The 19,973-nt window shown below is 46.0% G+C and overlaps 1 protein-coding gene across 1 annotated transcript in view; it reads right to left on the reverse strand.

The window, feature by feature from the left end:
* Wdfy4 (WDFY family member 4) overlaps nt 1-19,973 on the reverse strand; it is a 206,044-nt gene that overhangs the window by 13,791 nt on the left and 172,280 nt on the right. Inside the window, exons 47-52 of the mRNA XM_055612466.1 lie at nt 14,146-14,188; nt 13,333-13,452; nt 11,522-11,639; nt 10,422-10,531; nt 2,314-2,467; nt 155-246 (exon numbers count right to left, since the gene is read on the reverse strand). Coding sequence (XP_055468441.1) covers nt 155-246; nt 2,314-2,467; nt 10,422-10,531; nt 11,522-11,639; nt 13,333-13,452; nt 14,146-14,188 — 637 coding nt within the window. The remainder of the gene's footprint in view (nt 1-154; nt 247-2,313; nt 2,468-10,421; nt 10,532-11,521; nt 11,640-13,332; nt 13,453-14,145; nt 14,189-19,973) is intronic.

Below are 19,973 nucleotides of genomic sequence, written 5' to 3' on the forward strand. Positions count from 1 at the left end.
CATCCGGGAACACAAGCATCCCTGGCCCTGTCCGTTCTCTGCCTTCTCCAGATAGCAAAGCCTCAAGGTGGTCTCCACCAGTGAGACAGAAAAATTGGTGGACATGGGGGGGGGAATATGTAGGTACACATCAGGGTTGACTGGAGTGTCTCACCTGTCTGTGCAAGCTGATAAATTTCCTTGGGTCGCCATCAGCCCAGGGAGGGAGCTGCACGTCCCCCATAGTTGTTCCATCCTGCATGCAACCTGAGTGTTAAGGGAAACAGTAGGCATAAGCGAGGCCATGCTGGCTTCCAGAGCAAAGGACGTCAAAACCGTTTCGTCTGCAACTGCCAGCTCCTTGCAGGTTAGAATGTGAGCTGGGTCCCACCAGACCACACTGCTTCCTGCCTCTTCTATCTTAGAGCCCCAGCCCTCCTCTGCTGGGCCCCACAGTTGGCATCCTTCAGGAGGGCCTCCTGGCTTCCCAGGCAACTCCAGAGGTAGATCTCCAAGTCATGGTCTTACTATTATCACTATTGGTGAATCTTCCCCATTGCTAACAAGGCTTTCCCCTGGGGACTGAACCAATAGAAGGCACTGATGATAACCCAAGCACACATCACCCAGGTCTATGCTAGGCACATATCATCTAAGTCTTTAACCTATTATATTGGGGTTATAGATGGATAGTCCACAGACAGCATGAGGAGGAGCTTGGATCCCAGCCCAAGTCTCCCCTGACCACCGGCTGCCAACATTGAACAAGCTACTTGACCTCTATGGGACTCAGTTTCTCCACTTGTAAGAGTGAAGATGCTGACACAGCCACGCAGGGCTGGCATGAGGTGAGAAGAGCAAGCATACAACACCCACAAAATGATACCAGCCACGACCAGCGCTCAGCTGTGCTGCTATGGCCTTGCTTGAACCCTCTAGAGCACTTGTGGAACATATAAAATAACATCTCCCTCTAGTCTCAAGCTTTCTGGCTGTGCTGGGCCCCTTTTTCTCATCACTCAGCTCAGCTCCAGCTCTTCCTGGGGAGGAGACTAACAATTCTCTCCAATTCACTCTCAAACTATGGTCCTGACTGTTTTCCTCACAGGACTTTGCAGCACCCGGCAGTGTTCCACTTCTTTATTTGCTTTTAACTTAGATCTACACACTGCTTCCTCACGTAGAACCTGTCTTTGGGACAAGCCACATCTACCCAAGCTGCCTACACACAGTAGGTGCTACATGGTCACTTGTCTTCAGTGATAGCTGATTGTCTCTGATCCCGCCATTACTCCATCTAAGCCTGTCACAGCTTCCTTGGAGAGCACAGCTGTAATTCCTAGGCAGAGGAACGCTCTGCATGGTATTCCACCTCAGCCTCGTCATACCTGTCCTCTACCTCCCATCCTGAGCCTCACAATGCCCTCTGGGAATTGTCCTCTGTGTCTATCCAGTTCTGCCCAGTGCCTGTCACAAGGCATAGGAGAACCTGAATACTGCCAAGTTCACCAAGGACCCTGATCAGGCTGACTAGCTGAACCAGGATTGGAGAGGCTTCAAGCGCTCCACAGCACTGTGGCCTCATGCCCAGGGCTGGAAACCACATGTCCTGGCTTGAAGGAAAGGGGGGAGGGCAAGGAAGGATGGGCCTGAAGGATGTTGTTATCAGCCTCCAGGTGCTTTCCACAGCACCTACGGCATCTACTGACCTGGCTAGAGAGTTTGCCTACACCTGGCTCCAGCTCTGTGTTTCCCCACACATCCCCTCAGCACATTGCTCCACTTTACCCTCACAGCCATTTCCAGGAGAGGCTGGTACAGGCACAGTCTCCAGAGGTTCCCACCAGGCCCCTGTAAACCTCTGTGCCTTCTCTTCTCTGAAGCAGAAAGAAGGCCTGATACATCCTGGGCTGTGAGGTAGAGGAGGATGTGCCATCAGCAGTCAGACACTCCAGAAATGGGGCTGGTGGGTCACAAGGTTAGGAGCTCCAAGGGTAGGCAACCCTACATAGTCAGAAAGAGTTCTAGGTAGCAGGGTGCCATCTTACTACACATGGAACCGTGGGATCCCAGGGAAAAGGCGCTTGCCCAAGGTAGGTATTTGGTGCTCTCCTGGAAGCCTGGACCCAGCTTCCTTCCTCGGAAGCCACTTTTGCAACAATGTTCCGTCTCCCAACAGGGATTTCCACCTCCTCTGAACTGTACCTATGAAAGGCCACATGAGTTTTACAGCAAAAAAGACTGCTGAAATGAGTGTTTCCCTGGAGGCCAACAGGAGAAATCCCAAGCTCTCTGACCCCAGGCTCATCAGGTTTTCTCAATGTCTCTACTCACCAAACTCCACTGCATTGCAGTTGGTTAAAAATTCAGGCAGGTAGAAGAATTCAGGCGTCAGCTCCCTGACATCACTCATGTTCTCTTTGGAGGCGGACTCCCACGTGCTCTTTACACTGTGGAACATTCTATCAGCCACATCAAAGCTTCCACCCTGTGGGAGAAAAAGCGACATGTTCAGCCACATTTGTGTGTCGCCCTCTAGCCATTCAGTCTCGGAGGAACGCGGTCTGAAGTCAGGAATGAGCTGGCAGTTCCATGCTGCAGACCAGAAAACTGACGCTCAAGGTGCACTGACTTTCCCAAGGCTATCAAAGCAGTGAATGCCAGGCTGGGGCCGACCCATGGGTGCAACCGCAAAAGGCATGCTTTGCCCCTGCCAGGTCCTAAGGAAATCTCTGGAACTGGTACAAATTGGCCTACTGTGTTGGGGCTGACGGCTGAAGAGAACTCAGCATTTCTGGGAGAGGAGGACCTGGTACAGAGCTAAGCTGTGTCACCCCTGGGTAACCCAGCAGACAAGGACTGGGTGGCTCATTTCCTGAGCCAAAGGTGTTGATCCATTGTAAGCCACAGGTCATTTTCTGCCCTGGGACAGGAACACTAAGATACCCTGGTCCCCATGAGGTCTCAACCATAATGCACAGCTTGAAGATGTGGCCCCTCCCAGGTCACTTTGCTCTGTGTTAAGATTAGAAGTCTCCGTCCAGTATCAAATGGAAATGAAGTGGGGGAAATCTAAATAAATCTGCACCTAAAGAGTCGCTCATTGAAATGTATTAAGAGCTTTGTGTATTTAATCTGCAGCCTGAACCTCACATCGTGAGAGATTGATGTCTTTTCCTGGTCCCATTTTTCCTTTTGCAGCTTTTATAAGTGCTGATGGTAATCTCTTGAGAAACAATATGATTTGGTAATAAAAAGATTACCTGTATTAAATAAAAATAATATATACATAGGAAATATTGTTAGTGCTACAAATCTGGTTAAAGATATTACCACAAAGAAAAATGTTATTTTTTTCACAGCTGTCTAATGCATTTTAGCAAAAGTAATATCTTTAAAACTTAAGCCTGTATTATTTATAAAGGAAGCAATAACTGATTTTCCTATTTCCTATATTAATAAATGTATTTGCATACATTTGTTTCAAAATTAATGGGTTTTCTCACTTCTGCAATACAAAAAGGAACCCCACCAAATTCCCTAGAAGAAAAAGTGGAGTTGCTTTGTTGTATTGTGAGTGTGTGGGCTGACATGCACTCCAGTGGTCTCTGGCAGTCAGTCCCAGCCAGAACTTGATTCCTAGCAAAGGAGGCAGAGTGACAGAAGAAAAGTCGAGACACAGAGGCACGGAGCTGCGTGGTCTGGCCTTACGGGGTGACCACAGGAGGAAAGGCTGCTGCCAAACGGATAAACAACAGCAAAATGCTGTGTGGAGATGGGGAGAAAAACTGTGATGGGCAGGAGCTCCCCCTCTGAGATATGTCCCTGTGTCCATCCTGCAGCTGTGCTTGCATGTCGTGAATGAGGTGTATCCAAGTGGCCAGTGCAAACAGGGCACGAAGGCCAATGATGTCACAGCTTCTCAGTGGTGGATGATTTCCTGTGTGCCAGTCAAAGCTAGGAGGCACTGGAGCCAAACAGAGGCGCAGAACTCAGAGACAAAAAGGCCCACACACAAGACATCATGTGCATGGAGAGAAAACGGCAATGTATTTTGGCTATGGTAGGGATAAGAAGACAATCCGAGGCATCTTGCTCATTTATAATGTTAAAAATATCCAGCAATAGTGAAAGACACAAATCAAAATTGTGAGTGAAGCGCTGGAGAGGCAAGGACATGCCAAGGGCAGTTTCTGGACACTGAGCTAAAAGAGGGGGAATGTTGGTTCTTGCAAGTGTGTAGATTGTAACTGACGTGGCCTGAGAAATAATGAGCTTTACTAAAGATCACACTCCTTTTGTGTGTGTCTTACTTTGCCGCTGTCCCTGGATAAGCCCTTAATCATGGCATTCCTAAAACCTTCTTTAGCATGGGCAGGGAGAGGAGGTCAGGGGAAAAACATTTAATTTGGGGCACATCCTCAAAAGAAACTCAGGGCTTACATGTGTTCAAGGACATATGACTACATGGACGTCACTTTTTTTATTAGCTTTATTTTTATTTTTAATTTAATGTATTAATTTATTTAGGTTTATTTTTTAATTATGTGTGTGTGTGTTTACGCACACACATGCTCATGCCAACGGGGGTCAGAGGTAACAGATTCTGCTGGAACTGGAATTGCAAGCAGCTGTGAATGGCCCAGCATGGGTGTTAGGAGTCAAACTCAGGTCCCCTGCAACAACAGCGCCCCCTCAACACTGTCCAGCCAATCTCCTCAGCCCCCAGATATTCTCGTGCTGAAACCCTTCCAGGAGGGACTGATGCAGTTCTGTTCGCTCAAGCTAAGGAGTTGAATTGGTCCTATGAGCACGTTGATGGCCTATTAGCTCTGTAGGCACTTCTCTTAATAGTGTAGAAGTATGTCACAGCAGCGTGCGCTTGCTGGCTTGTGTCGGCCGATTTAAGCTACTATCTGCCCATCGGGCAGTGTGCCATGGTAGAGAACACTGTGCTGACTCAGGTGAGAATTTCTTACTGCTTACTTGTAGGATGACAACAATTTAAAAAAAAAATCTCTTTAGTCCCTTCTCCCCTCCATTCCTGAAATTCCAGTGATTATTTTGGCTGTGAGATCAATAATGTGTATGTCCAAGTGAATATGTGCAGAGAAAGCGGTACCAAATCCATGAGCTCTGAATCTCTCTCTCTCTTTCCTTTTTCTTTTTTTTTTTTAGAATGTTTAAAAATTAAATTATCTGCATGAGTTTTTTTTGGTCTGCATGTATACGTATGTGCACCATGAAATGCAGTACTCACAAAGGCCAAAAAAGGGCACAGCTATGGATCCCCCTGGAACCGAAGTTACAAAAGGTTGTGAGGCACCAGGTGGGTGCTGGGACTCGAATCTAGTTCCTCCAAAAGAGCAGCCTGTGCTTTTAACTGCTGAGTCATCTCTCCAGTCCTAGCCTTATATCTTTTATCCTGTATACTCCAGGGGACTAGGGGATGATCCTAGTCTTAGGAAATATGGTAGAAAACCAGAGGTTCTCTGAAGGGATAAAAAGAAATGGAGTGGAAATCATTGAAAACAAAAGGTAGAGTGTTGGGGGACAGGATCTTGCAGTGCCTGGGACAGGGACAGAGGAAAGTAGCAAAGGTTAAGGGTCTTTAGGATGGGGACAGGAAGTAAGAGGCACATTGTCAGGGCACTGTCAGGATAGCTCAGAGCACCAACTAAAGAGGAAACGGTGTGCAGGTAACAGAAAACTGGGTATGTATCCCATGAGCCTCAGGTAGCAGCCCATCTCAACATCCTATTCCAAAATATATGGATGACATTTGGGAAGCCCAGGCCCCAGTCGGCCCTGGTCTCAGTAGGGATTGGTCTGACGCAGAGCAGCCTCCACTCTCCTTTGAACACATCGTGAAGTTTCCCTTAAGCAAGTAACCCCTAAAGCGTGCCGACAACCATACTTTTTGCTGTGAGCAAACAAATGATAAGGAGTCTAGTCAGCCAAGTTTTCATCCTCATCACTCAGTCAGGGGGCTGAAAAGGGTGGGAAACAGCAGCTCAGATACACAACCACCAAGGAAAAAGTCAGGGCCAGCTTATCTGGGGCAGTCAGATGCTGACACACGTGCCTTCCCAATACTCCTAGCTAAAGTCACATCATCAAAATTAAACCACATAGAGACCCTGAAGGATTCTTGTCAGGCCAGAAGACCCCATGTCCTGGCAATACCTTCAAAGTGTGACTGGAGGTTTTCTGGTCGAGCCGTGTCCTAACCATCCAAAAAGTATTAGGTACCAAGGGCAAGGTACTTGGCTCAGAGGCAGTAGCCCAGCTGTGAGCTGTAATGACATCAGGTAGGGTCCACAGAGGTATGGCCGCTGACACAGGCTCTTTATCTTCCGCCTATTACTGTGACCCTGATACCTACTGAAAGCTTGTAGGGAACAGCACAGGCTGAGCCTACTCCAGGGTTCTCAGTTCCCTGCAGTTAGCATCTGCCTAGCACCAAGCCCAGACATCTCGCCTCAGGTAGTTTGAAAAGCCCTTCCACACTGCTGGTAACAGCTGACTTCGCAGGGGTGGGACTTAATTAGCACAGTGCTTTATTTCCATTCCTTATTAAACACAGCAGCTGCCACCACACTGTGTCCTTGCTGGGAACAGGCTGCCATGCTGGGTACCACCCAGCCTGGATCTCATCTCAGGCCTGTGAATATATGGTGCTTTTTGCTAGGACAGAAACACAAGCCAAGGCTAAGGTCTCACGGCAGGGGTGTGGCCTCACAGTGACTCAGCTTTCAGGAGGCTCTCAGATCCCAGATCCCTATAGGCAAAGCTCAGGAGAACTATAGAATGCTTGGCTTATCATTGCCCTGAATACAGTAGTTCATTCCTCCCAGAAAAAGGTGTAGGAACAACAAAGCATACAACTGACACAAGTCTGGTCACATTTTGCATGTATTCTACCTGCTCAGACCACAGTTAACACACACATGTACAGCTGGTACTCCTACTCCATATCTGAGGGATCCACATTCAAACATGCAACCATAGACTGGAAATATTTTAATAGATATTTGTCTCAAGTTTCTAATACCTTTAACTTCTCACAGTTTCCTGAGCCATACAGTATTACAACTGCTTACAAAACATTTATACTGGAGTGGAAATTACAAGTAATCTAGAGATAGTTTAAAGTATGGGGGGATGTATAAGTTCTATGCGAATACAATGGCATTTTATATAAGTCGCCGAGCATCCTCTGATTTCAGTTTTAGAGAGGGGTCCTGGAACGAATCCCGTGAATGAGCAATTATTCCATATTTGATAGACTATAAAAATCTATCCTTTTATTGACAAGTTTGGACAGGAAGATAAACACATCAATATTAAAGGAGCATCAATTCTTAAAACAGCCTAAATGCAGTTGCATTTAACCATGGGCGTGTAAAAAGCCCCTTACACAAAGCCAGGGCACAGCACACTGAAGTCCTGAAAGTGTGTGAAAATCCTGGTGCTGTCCACACCACTGGGCCCAGCCCAAGCTCGGCCAGCCATAGTGCCCAGAGGGCGTCATGCCAGCCTGTTAGCAGCTCAGCAGGCCACACGAGTTGTGGCACACAAGCACACAGTGTGTGGTAGCAATGGTGCCTGGCATTTCACTCCAGTACTTCTTACCACCGACTTCTGTGCATCTCACCCCCATCTTTATCTCCTGAATAAGAAAAGCAAATTCCAGAGAAAGGAAATAATCTACTCAACATCAGATGGCAGAACCCAGGACGTGGGCCCTAAGGCCCCAGCTGGAAGCACACACGTCCTCACTCACACACCGACTCACATTGGCAGGTGAACGGCAGAGACTGCTCGGCTCAGAATGGGGAGCATGCTAACACTCAGAAGACACTGGCTGCAGTCTCCTGCAAATGCTCAAGGCCTCACTGCGGGTATCCTGGAACCTCTCCATCCTCCCACCCCACAACCCATCCACATCTCGCTTAGAAGTCAGACCCTCAGGTGGGCGAGACAACAAGGAGGGACAATTCTTGTCACCATGGAGGAGGGCAGGCAAAGAAACAGGCCTGCCCTTAGGAGGCAGATGAATTCAGACAAAGATGCCAGAACATTCCTTAGGAGATCTGGTGGAACCCAGGACTCCCTCAACAGATGCAGCCTTTGCACTCTTTTTTTTTTTTTTTCAAGAAGAACTAAAATGGTTGTAGTTACTGTTTTGTTCTAGGAAAAGGCAGAAGATGGCTGGTTCTTTAGGCCAGTGATGATCAACTGGAGAAGTCAGAAGGGAAGACAGATTGGTGTGGGGCAGAGGAGTTACACAGAGATCACAGATGATTCCAACTTGAATGGCCAGTCAGCCAAAGACAAACTTAAGCCACATTTGAGATTCCCATTGGAGTCACACTAACAATACAGGTGCCCCCTAGACGCATAAAAAGTCGGCTCTGATCATCTCTCCCTGGGTTAGACCATCCCAAACCAGCTTGAACTAGTTATTAGTGGAGGAAACAGGCTAAAATAAGCTCACATTAATGATTAGAGGTGGAGTAGGCAGTATCCAAATATTCTTAGATGTGTTTAATCCAGGATGTGTTTAATCTGGTTCATTCTGCTTTGAGGTACTTTATTGTAGTCCAGGCTGCCTTAACATGGTTTAGCCCAGAGGAGACCTGCTTGAAAAAGTTAAAATCTATTCAGATCCAATCCGGTTTGTCACAGAGGGAAGAGGAGAAGTAATTGTGGTTGATGACCAGAACTAAGAACTTTCCCCAACTTTTTTCATTTGCTCTTTGGATGACCCAGTGGTCTGTGCATAGCCAACCCTCATTTCCAGAGGTAACATAACATATGGGATATTTATCTGTTAAGTGGCAGGGCTGAGTTGCAAATCTCATGGCACGGCCTGTCTCTATTCTACTCCATCTTTTCCCCTTACGGAAAGACCCTTAACAACAAGTAGAGCTGAGACCCCCGACTTTAATGTATCTAGCGAGAGGGCCAAGGGGGAGCTGGGAAGGCATCCTGAACATTTGACTATTTCAGCTCTCTGTCTGGGAAGCAGCAGCGAAATCCATCATTATCATCAGCAACAGTGATCATCATTTCTTGTGGATTAATGAGCAACATCTGTATGAGATTCCTGGCATGGGATACAGCTCTGGGACCATTCATTCTCCAAACCAAACTTACTTAAAATGCTTGTTGCCTGAGAGAGACCCAAGGGAAGCACACTTATTATTTTTGAGTGAATTTCCAGAGAGAAGGGGTTAAACAAAGTCTAGACAAGCTACATAGCCAAGGAAAGGGGAATCTGTGCCAAGAAACAAAAGATGTGAGGGGGTTCACTCCTTCCTGGAGAAGATGCCCGACCTTGCCTTTGGGAGAGCTTTTAGTGCCAACCGAGGGCAGCTTTCGTCTCTCAGGGTCAGTGTTTTCTGAGTGACCAAAACTCACAATTTCTGGGACACTGAAACTTCTCTGAGATAGGGCTCAGTTGTTAGAGATAGGTCATGTGTGCTCAGGGTGCATCTGATCATGGGGCCCATGGCTTTCTCACCATTGTAAGGTGGTGATCACAGAAGCCATGAACTCAGCCCTGTAGTGCATTCACTCTGCAGTGAGCTCAGCTAGCTGGTTCAGGCTGGGATAACTGATAGATTTTCACATTTCAAGCTCTGCCTCTGAACGGGCTTCTTGAGTTCAGGATTCCAGTGAAGGATTTCATAGAGAAGAGAGACAACGAGCATCTCAGCATTGTCCCAGTGCTGGCCGCAAGGGACTCTCACTTAGAAATCCTGCACATCCAGTACTCTAGTACTGGCTTGTCTCCAGCTCCTCCAGGCCTGCCAGATCAAACAACACACATTTTGGCTAAGCAGCAGAGAACTTTCCAGTTTGTTCTTGCTTGAGTGGAAGTCGCTATTTATCCAGAACCCAAACTTAGTTAAGTCTCTGCTTTTTTTTTTTTTTTTTTTTTTTTTTTTTTTTTTGGTGAAACCTGGCATCCCTCAGCTGACAAGACAATGATTTGGTAGTGTATGGATGGATAAGATGACCAGTTTCTTTTCCTGGGTTAGATTTCTTTCTTATTTCAAATAATCTACTTGTCCTCTGGAGCCTTTCAGTTGTACTTTGCACAGATCTATACATTTTTATGTTCATTGCCCCTTTTCTTTCCTCGTGATCTTTTCAGTCTCAACAGTTTCTACTCTCCTTCCTTTTCCACTCTACCTTAATTGTATTACTTTTTCCCATTTTCCCAGGGAATTTTTATTTTCTGCTATTTTTTTTTTTTTACGTGAACCGGTGGATGTGCAAGTACTGATGATAAAGAATAGCCTGGCTACAAGTAATAGGCACCAACATCAAGTTAAGGTGTGAGTTTTGCGAGAGGAGGTGCCCTCCTTATCCAGTCCTGGGGCTTGTGTGTGTGCATGCCCCAACATTCAGAAGAAATGACAGCAGCTCACCTGTAAGGAGCAGAAGGCCTGGGTGAAGGGCGGGATCCGGACCAAGTAGGAGGCGACAATGATGGCTGAGGAATAATGAGTGTAGTAGTGGCACTGGACAGTCATGTCTCCTACAACGAAAGGATAGGTTTAAGAGCTGCTGCTGCACGCGTGCGCGCGCGCGCGCACACACACACACACACACACACACACACACACACACACACCGAGAAGGCAGCAGACAGGCTTCCCTGTGCTTGAGAATAGTATTTTAAAACTCCAGGAAGCAAGTAGACATAAAGAAAAACATCAAGGCACTAATAGATCAGATGGCATACAAATATGGCAACAAGTGTGATGTGCAAAGTTTGAGGCCTGAGTTCTAAAGCAAGTCAAAGGTAGACTGTATAGCTTAAAGGTTAAGCTGCTTAAACTCAGCTTCCTTTCCATGCCCTTTGGAAAGGACCACGTCATACAGAAACACTAGAGTTCACCTCCTCCTATCTTCCTACGGCTAGATAAGAAGTGGCCCCTCTCAGCATACTCGTTTCCATCCAGGATGGCCATTAAAATCACCCAGGGTGTGCCTTACCACAGATTTTTTTTTTTTTAAGATTTCTTTAAGATACCTATGAGTGTTTTGCCTTCATTTAAGTGAACCACATAAATGTCCACAGAGACCAGGACATTATATACCATGGATCTGGAGTTACAGATAGTTATAAATAGCTATGGGGGGTGTTTGGGAACCAAACTGGCAAGAGCAGGATGTACTCTTAACGGGTGAGCCATCGCTCCCTTAGTTAATTTGTAAAGGTGACACCTGGGCTTTAGTACTGCTGACTAGGTCTTCCAGGCGGCACTCTCATGCCAATCACAATGCCGACTGCTGGATTTGGGAATTCTTTAAGCACAATCATTGGTAGACTGGGTGACCAACTAGGTCATTACTTATTTTTTTTTAAGAAGTTGAGAACGGCACTGCACACACTTCTGTGGATTGGTATGGGAATGTGTGCACGCACACACATGCACACACACACACACACACGCACACACATCAGTCAAATATCAAGTGGGATTAATTAGTAATAAAAAACATCAAGTAGGTATGTACCCACCTTCAATCTTTTCAACATCTTTAAACCTCTGGGTAAATTTCAACTTCCTTTCCTTGGTTTGAGCTCCCATCGGCTTTGAAAGATCCCGGAAAGTCTTGGGGTTTGTCAAGTTCAATGTCTAGAAGGCAGATGTGCAGCTGAGTTAACTCCCCCAGACCCTTGGTGCCCCAAGAGCCACGCTCTTTAGTTTTATAGCTCCCTTTATTGGTTTATTGTCATTTGGTCTGAACCCCTGTCGTGATTAGCTGGCTACCAGGAGTTTTATGGCCCTGAAGCCAGTGATCCACAAAGACTTAATAGGGGAGAGATGAGAAGTAAGAGGAGGGAAGATTGAGTTCAAGCTGGGCCTGTTCCAAGTTGACCCAAATCAGTACATGACCACCAGGCACTGAAAAGGGACTTCCAAAAGAATTCCCATTGCCTATATGACTTTTAACCGTTGCTCTACTCTTACTAAATAATTCACTGCACTAGTTCAAGGGCCTGCTTTGAGAAATCATTTATTTGGGATGGCAGGGGGTGAGAAGAAAATGCTCATTTTTTTCCGAGTCCACTATCTTTTGGACAATTAAGACATAACGCTAGTCCTGCTCCTGACCTTGAGAATTCACTTCGTGGGGATTGGGAGCACTTCAGAGATGTGCTCAGTGTGTTGGGGGGTGGCAGAGGCACACTGACTGTCCGTGGGGCTTGCATCACTATGAGGGGTTGTTTCTTCATAAAGCTCTCTTTTCACTAGCCCTGAGTCACAGCCTCTTGATCAGGGGTCAGTGCTGTCACCACCTCAAAGGCTGGCAGAAAGTAGTCCAAGACCAAAGGGATGTAGTCCTCCTGAGTTTCCAGGGGATGGAGAAGCTTGTAACAACACCGTCTCAGCTTCTGATGCTCCTGTCAGGTCAGGATGGATAATAGCTGCCAAAGCTTCTCATTTCCCCACAATTCCCAGATGTTCAGGAGAATTCTCCCCATCGTGTGTGTGAGGAGTTGGGGAGTTGGGATGGTTGCATGTATGTGGTACAGGCATGCAAGTGTTCAGGTGCCCGTGCCATCGTATGTGCAGGTGGAGGGTAGAGGTAGGGTCTTCGATGGGCTAAAAGCTCACTGCTTTGGCAAAGCTGGCTAGCTAACAGGTTCCTGGGATTCCCATCTCTGCCCCTAATACTACAATTATAGGATATATTGCCATGCTGTTTTGTAACTGGGTACTAAGGATCCAAACTCAGACACTCAAGCTTATGCAGAAAGTGCTCTAATCCACTGAGCTATCTCCACGCTCCCCCCTCCAAATCTCCCAATTTTTATACAAGAAAGTAACCACAATTTTAAATACAAGGTGTGTGTTAAACAGGAACGTTTATATAGTAACCGCCACTTTGCAAGCGTGTGTTGATCCTTCGATTTTGAAGGCTCATATTTGTAAGGCCTTGGCTTACACGTTCTGACCCATGAACTCATGAACTTGTGCTTACACCCTGCTCAACAATCCCCTGATAACCATAGCATCAGGGTCCAGACCTACTCCATGACCCAGCTGAACCTCAGCAGCATTTCAGCAGATGGGCAACAGTTTCCTTCAGGGTGACAGGGAACCCTCAGAGGCTCCTGTCAGCCACATGTTGACTGACATAACCACAGGTGTACTGATCCGTCCACTGGTAGATCTGGGGTAGGAACCAGGTAAAGACTGCCATGTCTTTGGGAGAACCAAGCAGCTTTAGGCCCAGGGAGCTGAACCTCACAGCAAGGATCTGTGTCTCATGCTAGGGACAGATCCTTAGAAACCCTGTGGCATGTCCTGGGGAACACCTTACCTCTGAGGTGTAGTCAGCAAGGACCCAGGGAAACACAGGATACTGCATGTAGTCATTGTAGGTCCTTCCAGCCAGGGTATTGAGGTACATGAGGTATTCGAAATTGCTGATCTCCCTTTTCTGCCAGAAGAGACACAAAGAGACAAGCTAAATACACCTGATACCCTTCTGAGTCTATGAAGACCTAACCCTCAGTCCTCCAGGGTAACTAGACTGCAGGACAAGAACAAGCAGGTGGCACCTAAGCTATTTGTCCACATTTTGTGCAGGAGCCATCACCAATGCTACCGCCACCAAGGAGGAAGCATATCTTGGAAGCTATGTTGGCCAAAGAAGAAGTAGAGCAGCAATCCAAAGTGAAGGGCACAGCTTTCTTTGATCTTAACCCTCAAGAGTGACACTCAAATGCTGATTGTATGTTAGCACAGATGTTGGGAGTGAGCTCCTTGCTGACCCTTTCACTGTTAGAAAAATGAGCTGAAAGAGAGTAGTCACTGAGAAAGGAGCCCTCACCACCCTCCCTCTGATGCTCTGGGAAAGGCTTTTTCCCTGTCGGTGTGTATTTGTTTAATTCTCTCGGGGCTCTCTGTGTGCACACCCTCAGGGACTGGAGGATGAGTACACAAAGAGGCTCCACTCATCCTCCATTTCCTATGCCAGTGCTCAAAGACAAATCTTCCACCCTTAAGATCTTGTCAGAGCAAATTATAAAACCTAGACTTCCTTCTTGAGGATGTGCCACACTTCCTTCTGCTGGGTCTAACTTCCTTACATCCTGCCTGGCACCCCAACACCAGCAGCAAACAACTGTACCTGCCACTTCTGCAGCATGGTCCTGTCAAAGCCTTGGTGTCTCCTGTTAATGCAGAAAAAACATAGTGTGACCAACTATCCCAAGACATGAACATAAATACAGGAGATAGGGCTTCTAGAGGATGTGAGGGGACAGGGCATTCTGGAAATCCCAAGACTTCCACAAACATGTAACAGCTTTCAGAGGCCAGCACAGACAGTCACTGCCTATGCTCTTCTTTCCTGAGACCCTGCCGGATGAAGGTTAGTTCTTCACAGCCACCACCATTAAACACATTTCAATAACATACTGTTGTCCTAAGTGTGACCTGTGGAGATGTCCCCAGACCGTGCAGAATGGGGTCATGGACCTCCTTCATACCCCCTCCTGGATTCTCATTGCTCCATCTTACTTAGCCTCCTTTGCCTCATATGTCTCTTTGGACACCAGATATAAATACGCAATTCAGAAAAAAATGCAAACACCATGAGGGGAACTATACAGCATAGGTCTATAAATGAGTGCTTGAACTCAATAAGCTTAATTAAAGTTTCTAGGTGTGTCGGTGCAGAAAACGTTTTCTCATACATACGTCCATATGCTTGTGTTACTTTGCTTTTAATTATCTTACATGTACTCAGGTCACATGCACAGGTCCCCCCACTCATTTCTTCAACAGGCTCCCAGAGGCCAGCTCACGTTGCCCCCAGTTTGTGTCACAGCCTTAAGACTGTGCCATGTGGGTGTGTTTCTATCTGTGGCACCACTAGGTTAGAGTAAGGAACATTTTCAGTTTTGAAATGATCTCATGGTCAAATAATTCTCTTAAGAGACCGCACCATCTTACACTCATGCAGTTAAGGCATATGAAGCAAAGCAAGGAGATAGCAATGGTTGGTCTAACTGGAAGAATGCATTGAAAAGTGCGCCAAAACACAACATTGGAAAGGGTGTGGGGAAGGAGCCCTGTCTCCTGCCATTGAGCAAAGATCTGTAGAGCTCAACTCTTCAGCTTCAGTGCTGTCTTTTGTCACCTGTTTTCCTCCCTGAAATCTCCTTGAGGGTTCCATTCCACCCTCAAATCTCTGCTCCATCAAGCCAAACCATATCACATCTCCTCTGCCTGCCCATTCTCTCATCAACTGTTCATGAATTCCACCCTTCACACATGCCACCCACCATGCTAAGCCTTCTAGAATCCTCCATACCTCAGCTGGAACAGGCCTGGATACCAACAAGTGCCCTGGCAGAGGCAGCAGCTCGTTCTCCCATTAGGTCCTCATCTGCCATCAGTATCCAACCCTCCACATTGTTTTGTTGCTGTTGTTTTGTTTTCTTGATAGATTTTCTACAAGGGAACAACTCTCTTTTGGGTGTCATGTTCTATTTCTGGTCCTGTCCTCACTATAGTCCTGGGGGACAGGCTGTCCTGATGGTTATAAAAACACTGGCAGAGCCAGTGTTGGCCTTCCTGCTTGCATGGAAAAGTGTCCTGGGAGTCCCAGGAACCACACATCTCTGAGAGGAAGCCTCCTCAGCAGAGGCATTGCAGCTTCCAGAGGAGGCTAGCCCCAGCTGAGCTGAGACACTCAGGAGCCTCAGCCTTGCTCCACTTATTTGCCTCTTTTCATTGCTTCTTGGCTTCTTCTGATGAGAGAGTCACAACAGGCAGCAAATCTCATAAAAGAGATTTGTTAGGAGAATCCACGGTGTGGAGGGACAAATCCAGGGTTGCTGCCCCTGTTCCTAGGAGAAGGCAGCAGGGAACTGAGCAGACGCAACCTTTGTATAGGATTTCTTAAGGGGTGGAGTTTTCTATGTCAGAGATTTCCAGGGTGAGAATTTCAAGTCCTGAGCTTGGAAGGCTCATAGATTGCTGAGTTTTCTTGTTCAGACATTGGTGGGTTTTCAAGCTCTGGGATTGGTAAATTTCTGTGAGAAGCTCGGGGATTGATGGCTTTTTTGATCAGACTTTTCACCTAAATTAGCATAATCTGGGAAGAGTCCTATTGAGGAGCTGGAAATGACCTTTGTAATAGTTACAGCGGCCAGAGATGACAGAGAGGTCTGGGGGAGGGGCCTGGCTGCTGGAGTTCCTCAGGCAGGAAGGACCTGGTTTTACAAAGTTTAAAAAAACCTCCAACCCTTGAGGATTGCCAGAGTCATCATGGATAGCTAACAGCCTGAGTAGTGGCAGCTGCTGCTTGGAACCGTCAGGAAAAATCCTGGACGTTCTAAGCCTTCCAGTGCTCTGAGCATGTGAGCCTGGAAGCTGAAGCTGTCTAAGTTTACTTATCTTAGAATGTGAAAGATGAGTGAGAATTTGGGGCGGGATGTGGCTTTTCAGAGTTCAGGAAATTAAAGTGACTCTGCTACTGTTCCTTTCCAAAAGCATTCTAGAACTCTGCCTGTGGCCATCTGTGAGGTTTCTCTTTGGCATAATGGCGCTGGGGAGAGAAAACCCTTTCCTCTTCCACTTCCAAGAACATTGGCTATGAGCTTCAAGGAAGATCTATCATTTCTGCCACCAGCAGAGACGAACACCGTTACCAATACTGATAAGACATCCAATGAGAAGTGAGTCCTATTTTTGATGTGTTACTATTTCTCGATCATATCTTTGTAAAGTAAGTCTTATGTCTTGAAATAGTCCATGGGACTGTTATACGTACCTGGTGATTAATAAAAAAAAATCATTTCTTTAACCGATAAGGTGCATTTTCCATCATAATAAAATGTGTTTGAGATTGAATAAGATGTCAGAGGCTTTTCTTGACTTTCTAAAGTCTTCCTGAGTTTTGGGAGAGGCAGTGGTAGAAAAACCTGTGGGTTTGGAGTTGAGAAAACCTGGACTCACCTTGATTGACACCGTTTGACTAAGGGACACAGCAGGGACACCAGGACTGCCTGAGCCTTTCTTAGTTCACGCTTAGAACACACTAGCCACACTTGTATATGAGTGTGGAGAGCAAGTGTTACTGTGTGAAGAAGGCTGGAGCAGGTGTGGGGCGCGGGCTTCCTCAGAGGTGATATGCAAATGGATCCTGGCATTGGTCAAGCACAGCAGGTCGACTATCTACTCCAGAAGGAAGAAAAGTGTGGTGGCAATAGTGGAGAGCTGCTTTCTGATGAAGGTATCATTTCTGCCCATAACTTTCTGGATGATTTTTGAATAATTTATAATCACCTCTGTCATAGTTTACAAAGAGTCTATGAGGCATGAGTCTGGGCCTTTGGACAACTTGGAGCTGGGTTTAGAAGAACAAAAGGACTCAAATGAAGCTGTTGAAGATGAGGGAATGTGACCATGTCTAGCCTGAAGGTGGCCAGCTTGGCACCCGTGGAAGACATACAATTCATTTCTTCTCCGTCCTTAGACATTATTATTCACTCTCTTCTACATGACTTTGAAAGATGAGAAGACAATTTCTTAAGAACTACATGCTGGATCCCCTTAAGCTTCTCCTCCCTTCTTTATTCAGAGGGAATTCTCACCAAGGCTTTTCCATTTGTGATCATTCCACGTTAGGGGAATGTTGGGGTCTTCCAGACCCCAAGTATGTGGGTCAATCAAATGTTCTAGGGTTGTTTTACAGTATTGCTTTGACTCTGCATGCTTGAGATAGCACCACAAGACCAACATCCCAACACCACTTGGAAACCAGTCTTCTGGAGGGGTGGTAGTGGGCAGAATCCCAGCTGTGTTCCAGGAACCCACATCTATCCCAGAGATACCTAGATTTGGGCTTTTGGAGATGTTGGGTTAGTCCCCAGACCAAGAGATTTCTCCTGGGTACCTGGAATCTGTATCCTCTCCACCCAGGAGGGAATCTGGGGTCTCTTTCCTAGCCCCTGCCTCAGGGACTAGGAGGCTGGGTCTAGCTCCAACTTGGCAGACATTCAACAAGGGACCCAAGTTTAACATTGGCTTCTGAGTCAGAGAAGAAATATCTCCACGTCCTGCCCCCAACTCTCCAACTTCTCTCATACAATTTTGTCTCTTACGAAATTGGTAAAGACATGATAGACCTGGTCAATAGGTACCTGAGAGGTCTGATTCTCAAGTCATAAATCATTTCAAAAAAGCACAAATTCACAATGAAGAAATTTTGCTAAGTTAGCAAACTGGAACCCTATTTCTGCTGGCGGGTTTGTTGCATGTCTCAGGACAAGGAAGCCTGTGTCTTGCACAACTCTGGGCCCCATAAGGTCCTCTAGATAAGGAAAGAACATGCTAAGCGATGCTGGGACAGTGTCTGACAAGAGTAGTCACCCACCAAGAGGCTGGCATTGGAAACCTACTCTTCACGTTGCCTTGTTTGAGCCTCAGAAGCTAACAGGTTAACCTGAGCCCCAGCTTTCAGAATCAGGTAACAGATCAACAGAAATCAATGAGGCGAGCTAGGCAGAGTGGCTCACACATGTAAACCTCCTACAGGGGAGGCAGACGCAGGAACATCACAGTTTCAGGCTATTCTGGGCTACAGAGTTAGACCCTGCCTTAAAAAAGTAATAGAGAAGAAAGAAAAAGAAAAAGATATCCACAAAAACACAGGTATAGTCTTCCAAACTAGAGACTGTTCCTTGGATTAGTAGACTGTTGATCTTTCTCTCACGGCTTTCTTGGGCCCCTCCCTAGCCTGAACACCTGGCATACAGTTCTAGACCTAATAATAGAATCTGATGACTGTCTAGATTACGTGGAAGATGACTGGTGAAGATTGTGTGGAAATCTCATTTTTGTCTGATTTTCACTAAGGCCTTTTTCCTCCTCGTCTGAGGATAGCAGGTACTTATTTCACTGCATCTTTGACTACACCCAGATGCCAGGGTTCCACCTGGCTTTCCTTTCCTTAAGACTTTATGTATCTGTACTTTGAAGATATTTTCTTCTTGCATATTTCTTATTCTGAAAAGTACTGATTTTATGTTTTGACTTAATTTTATGACTTTTTAATTTTTTCTCACTTAAATTACACACACACACATATATATACATATATTCCAATTATAAATATACCCTGTAGTAAATTTTTGAATATTTAAAATTTTTCTACTTATATTTGTTAATTCAATTAAATCATTTATTTTACAAATGTAGCAATGCATTTTGTCTTTAGACTGAAACATAAAATAGTAGTGGTATCATTCCATCAAGATCTTTATTTAATAGTGAATTTTCTTTATATTTTAAAATTAAAATTAATTCATTTTGCTTTTCTATACTTTCCAAAATTTTTATTGCTCAGATTAATTATGGATTTAAAATAGTTACTTAATTGATAGCCATTCTATTTCTTTTCTAATATATGTTCAGTTAGAGAAATTTACAATGTTTCTATTTCTACACATGTCACTTCTACAGCATCTTCTTTTTTAATTTTTCACAATTTATTCATTATATATCCTGATTGAAGCCCACTCTCTCAGCTCATCCCAGTCCCACCCTCCCTTACTCTTCTCCCCATCCTCTTCCCCTAGTCCACTGAAAGAGGGAGTTTTCCTCCTCTGCCATCTGCCCATAGCATATCAAGTCTCCTCAGGACTGCCTGGATCCTCTTCCTCTGTGGCCTGGCAAGGTCGCATCACCAGGGGCAAGTGATCAAAGAGCAGGCAATCAAGTTCATGACAGAGGCAGCCCCTGCTCCCCTTATTCAGGGACCCTCATGGAGACTGAGCTGCCAATCGGCTACATCTGAGCAGGGTGTCTAAGTCTTTCTTTGTGTGGTCCTTGATTGGTGCATCAGTCTCTGAAGGATCCCCTGGGCTCAGATTTTGTTTTTTTGGAGTCCTTGCAGGGCCCCTGTCCCCTCCATGTCCTTCTATCCTCCTACCCTCTTCTTCCATA

Source organism: Psammomys obesus, unplaced genomic scaffold (genome assembly GCF_907164565.1).
Source record: "Psammomys obesus unplaced genomic scaffold, mPsaObe1.curated_primary_1811, whole genome shotgun sequence".
Classification (NCBI taxonomy): Eukaryota; Metazoa; Chordata; class Mammalia; order Rodentia; family Muridae; genus Psammomys; species Psammomys obesus.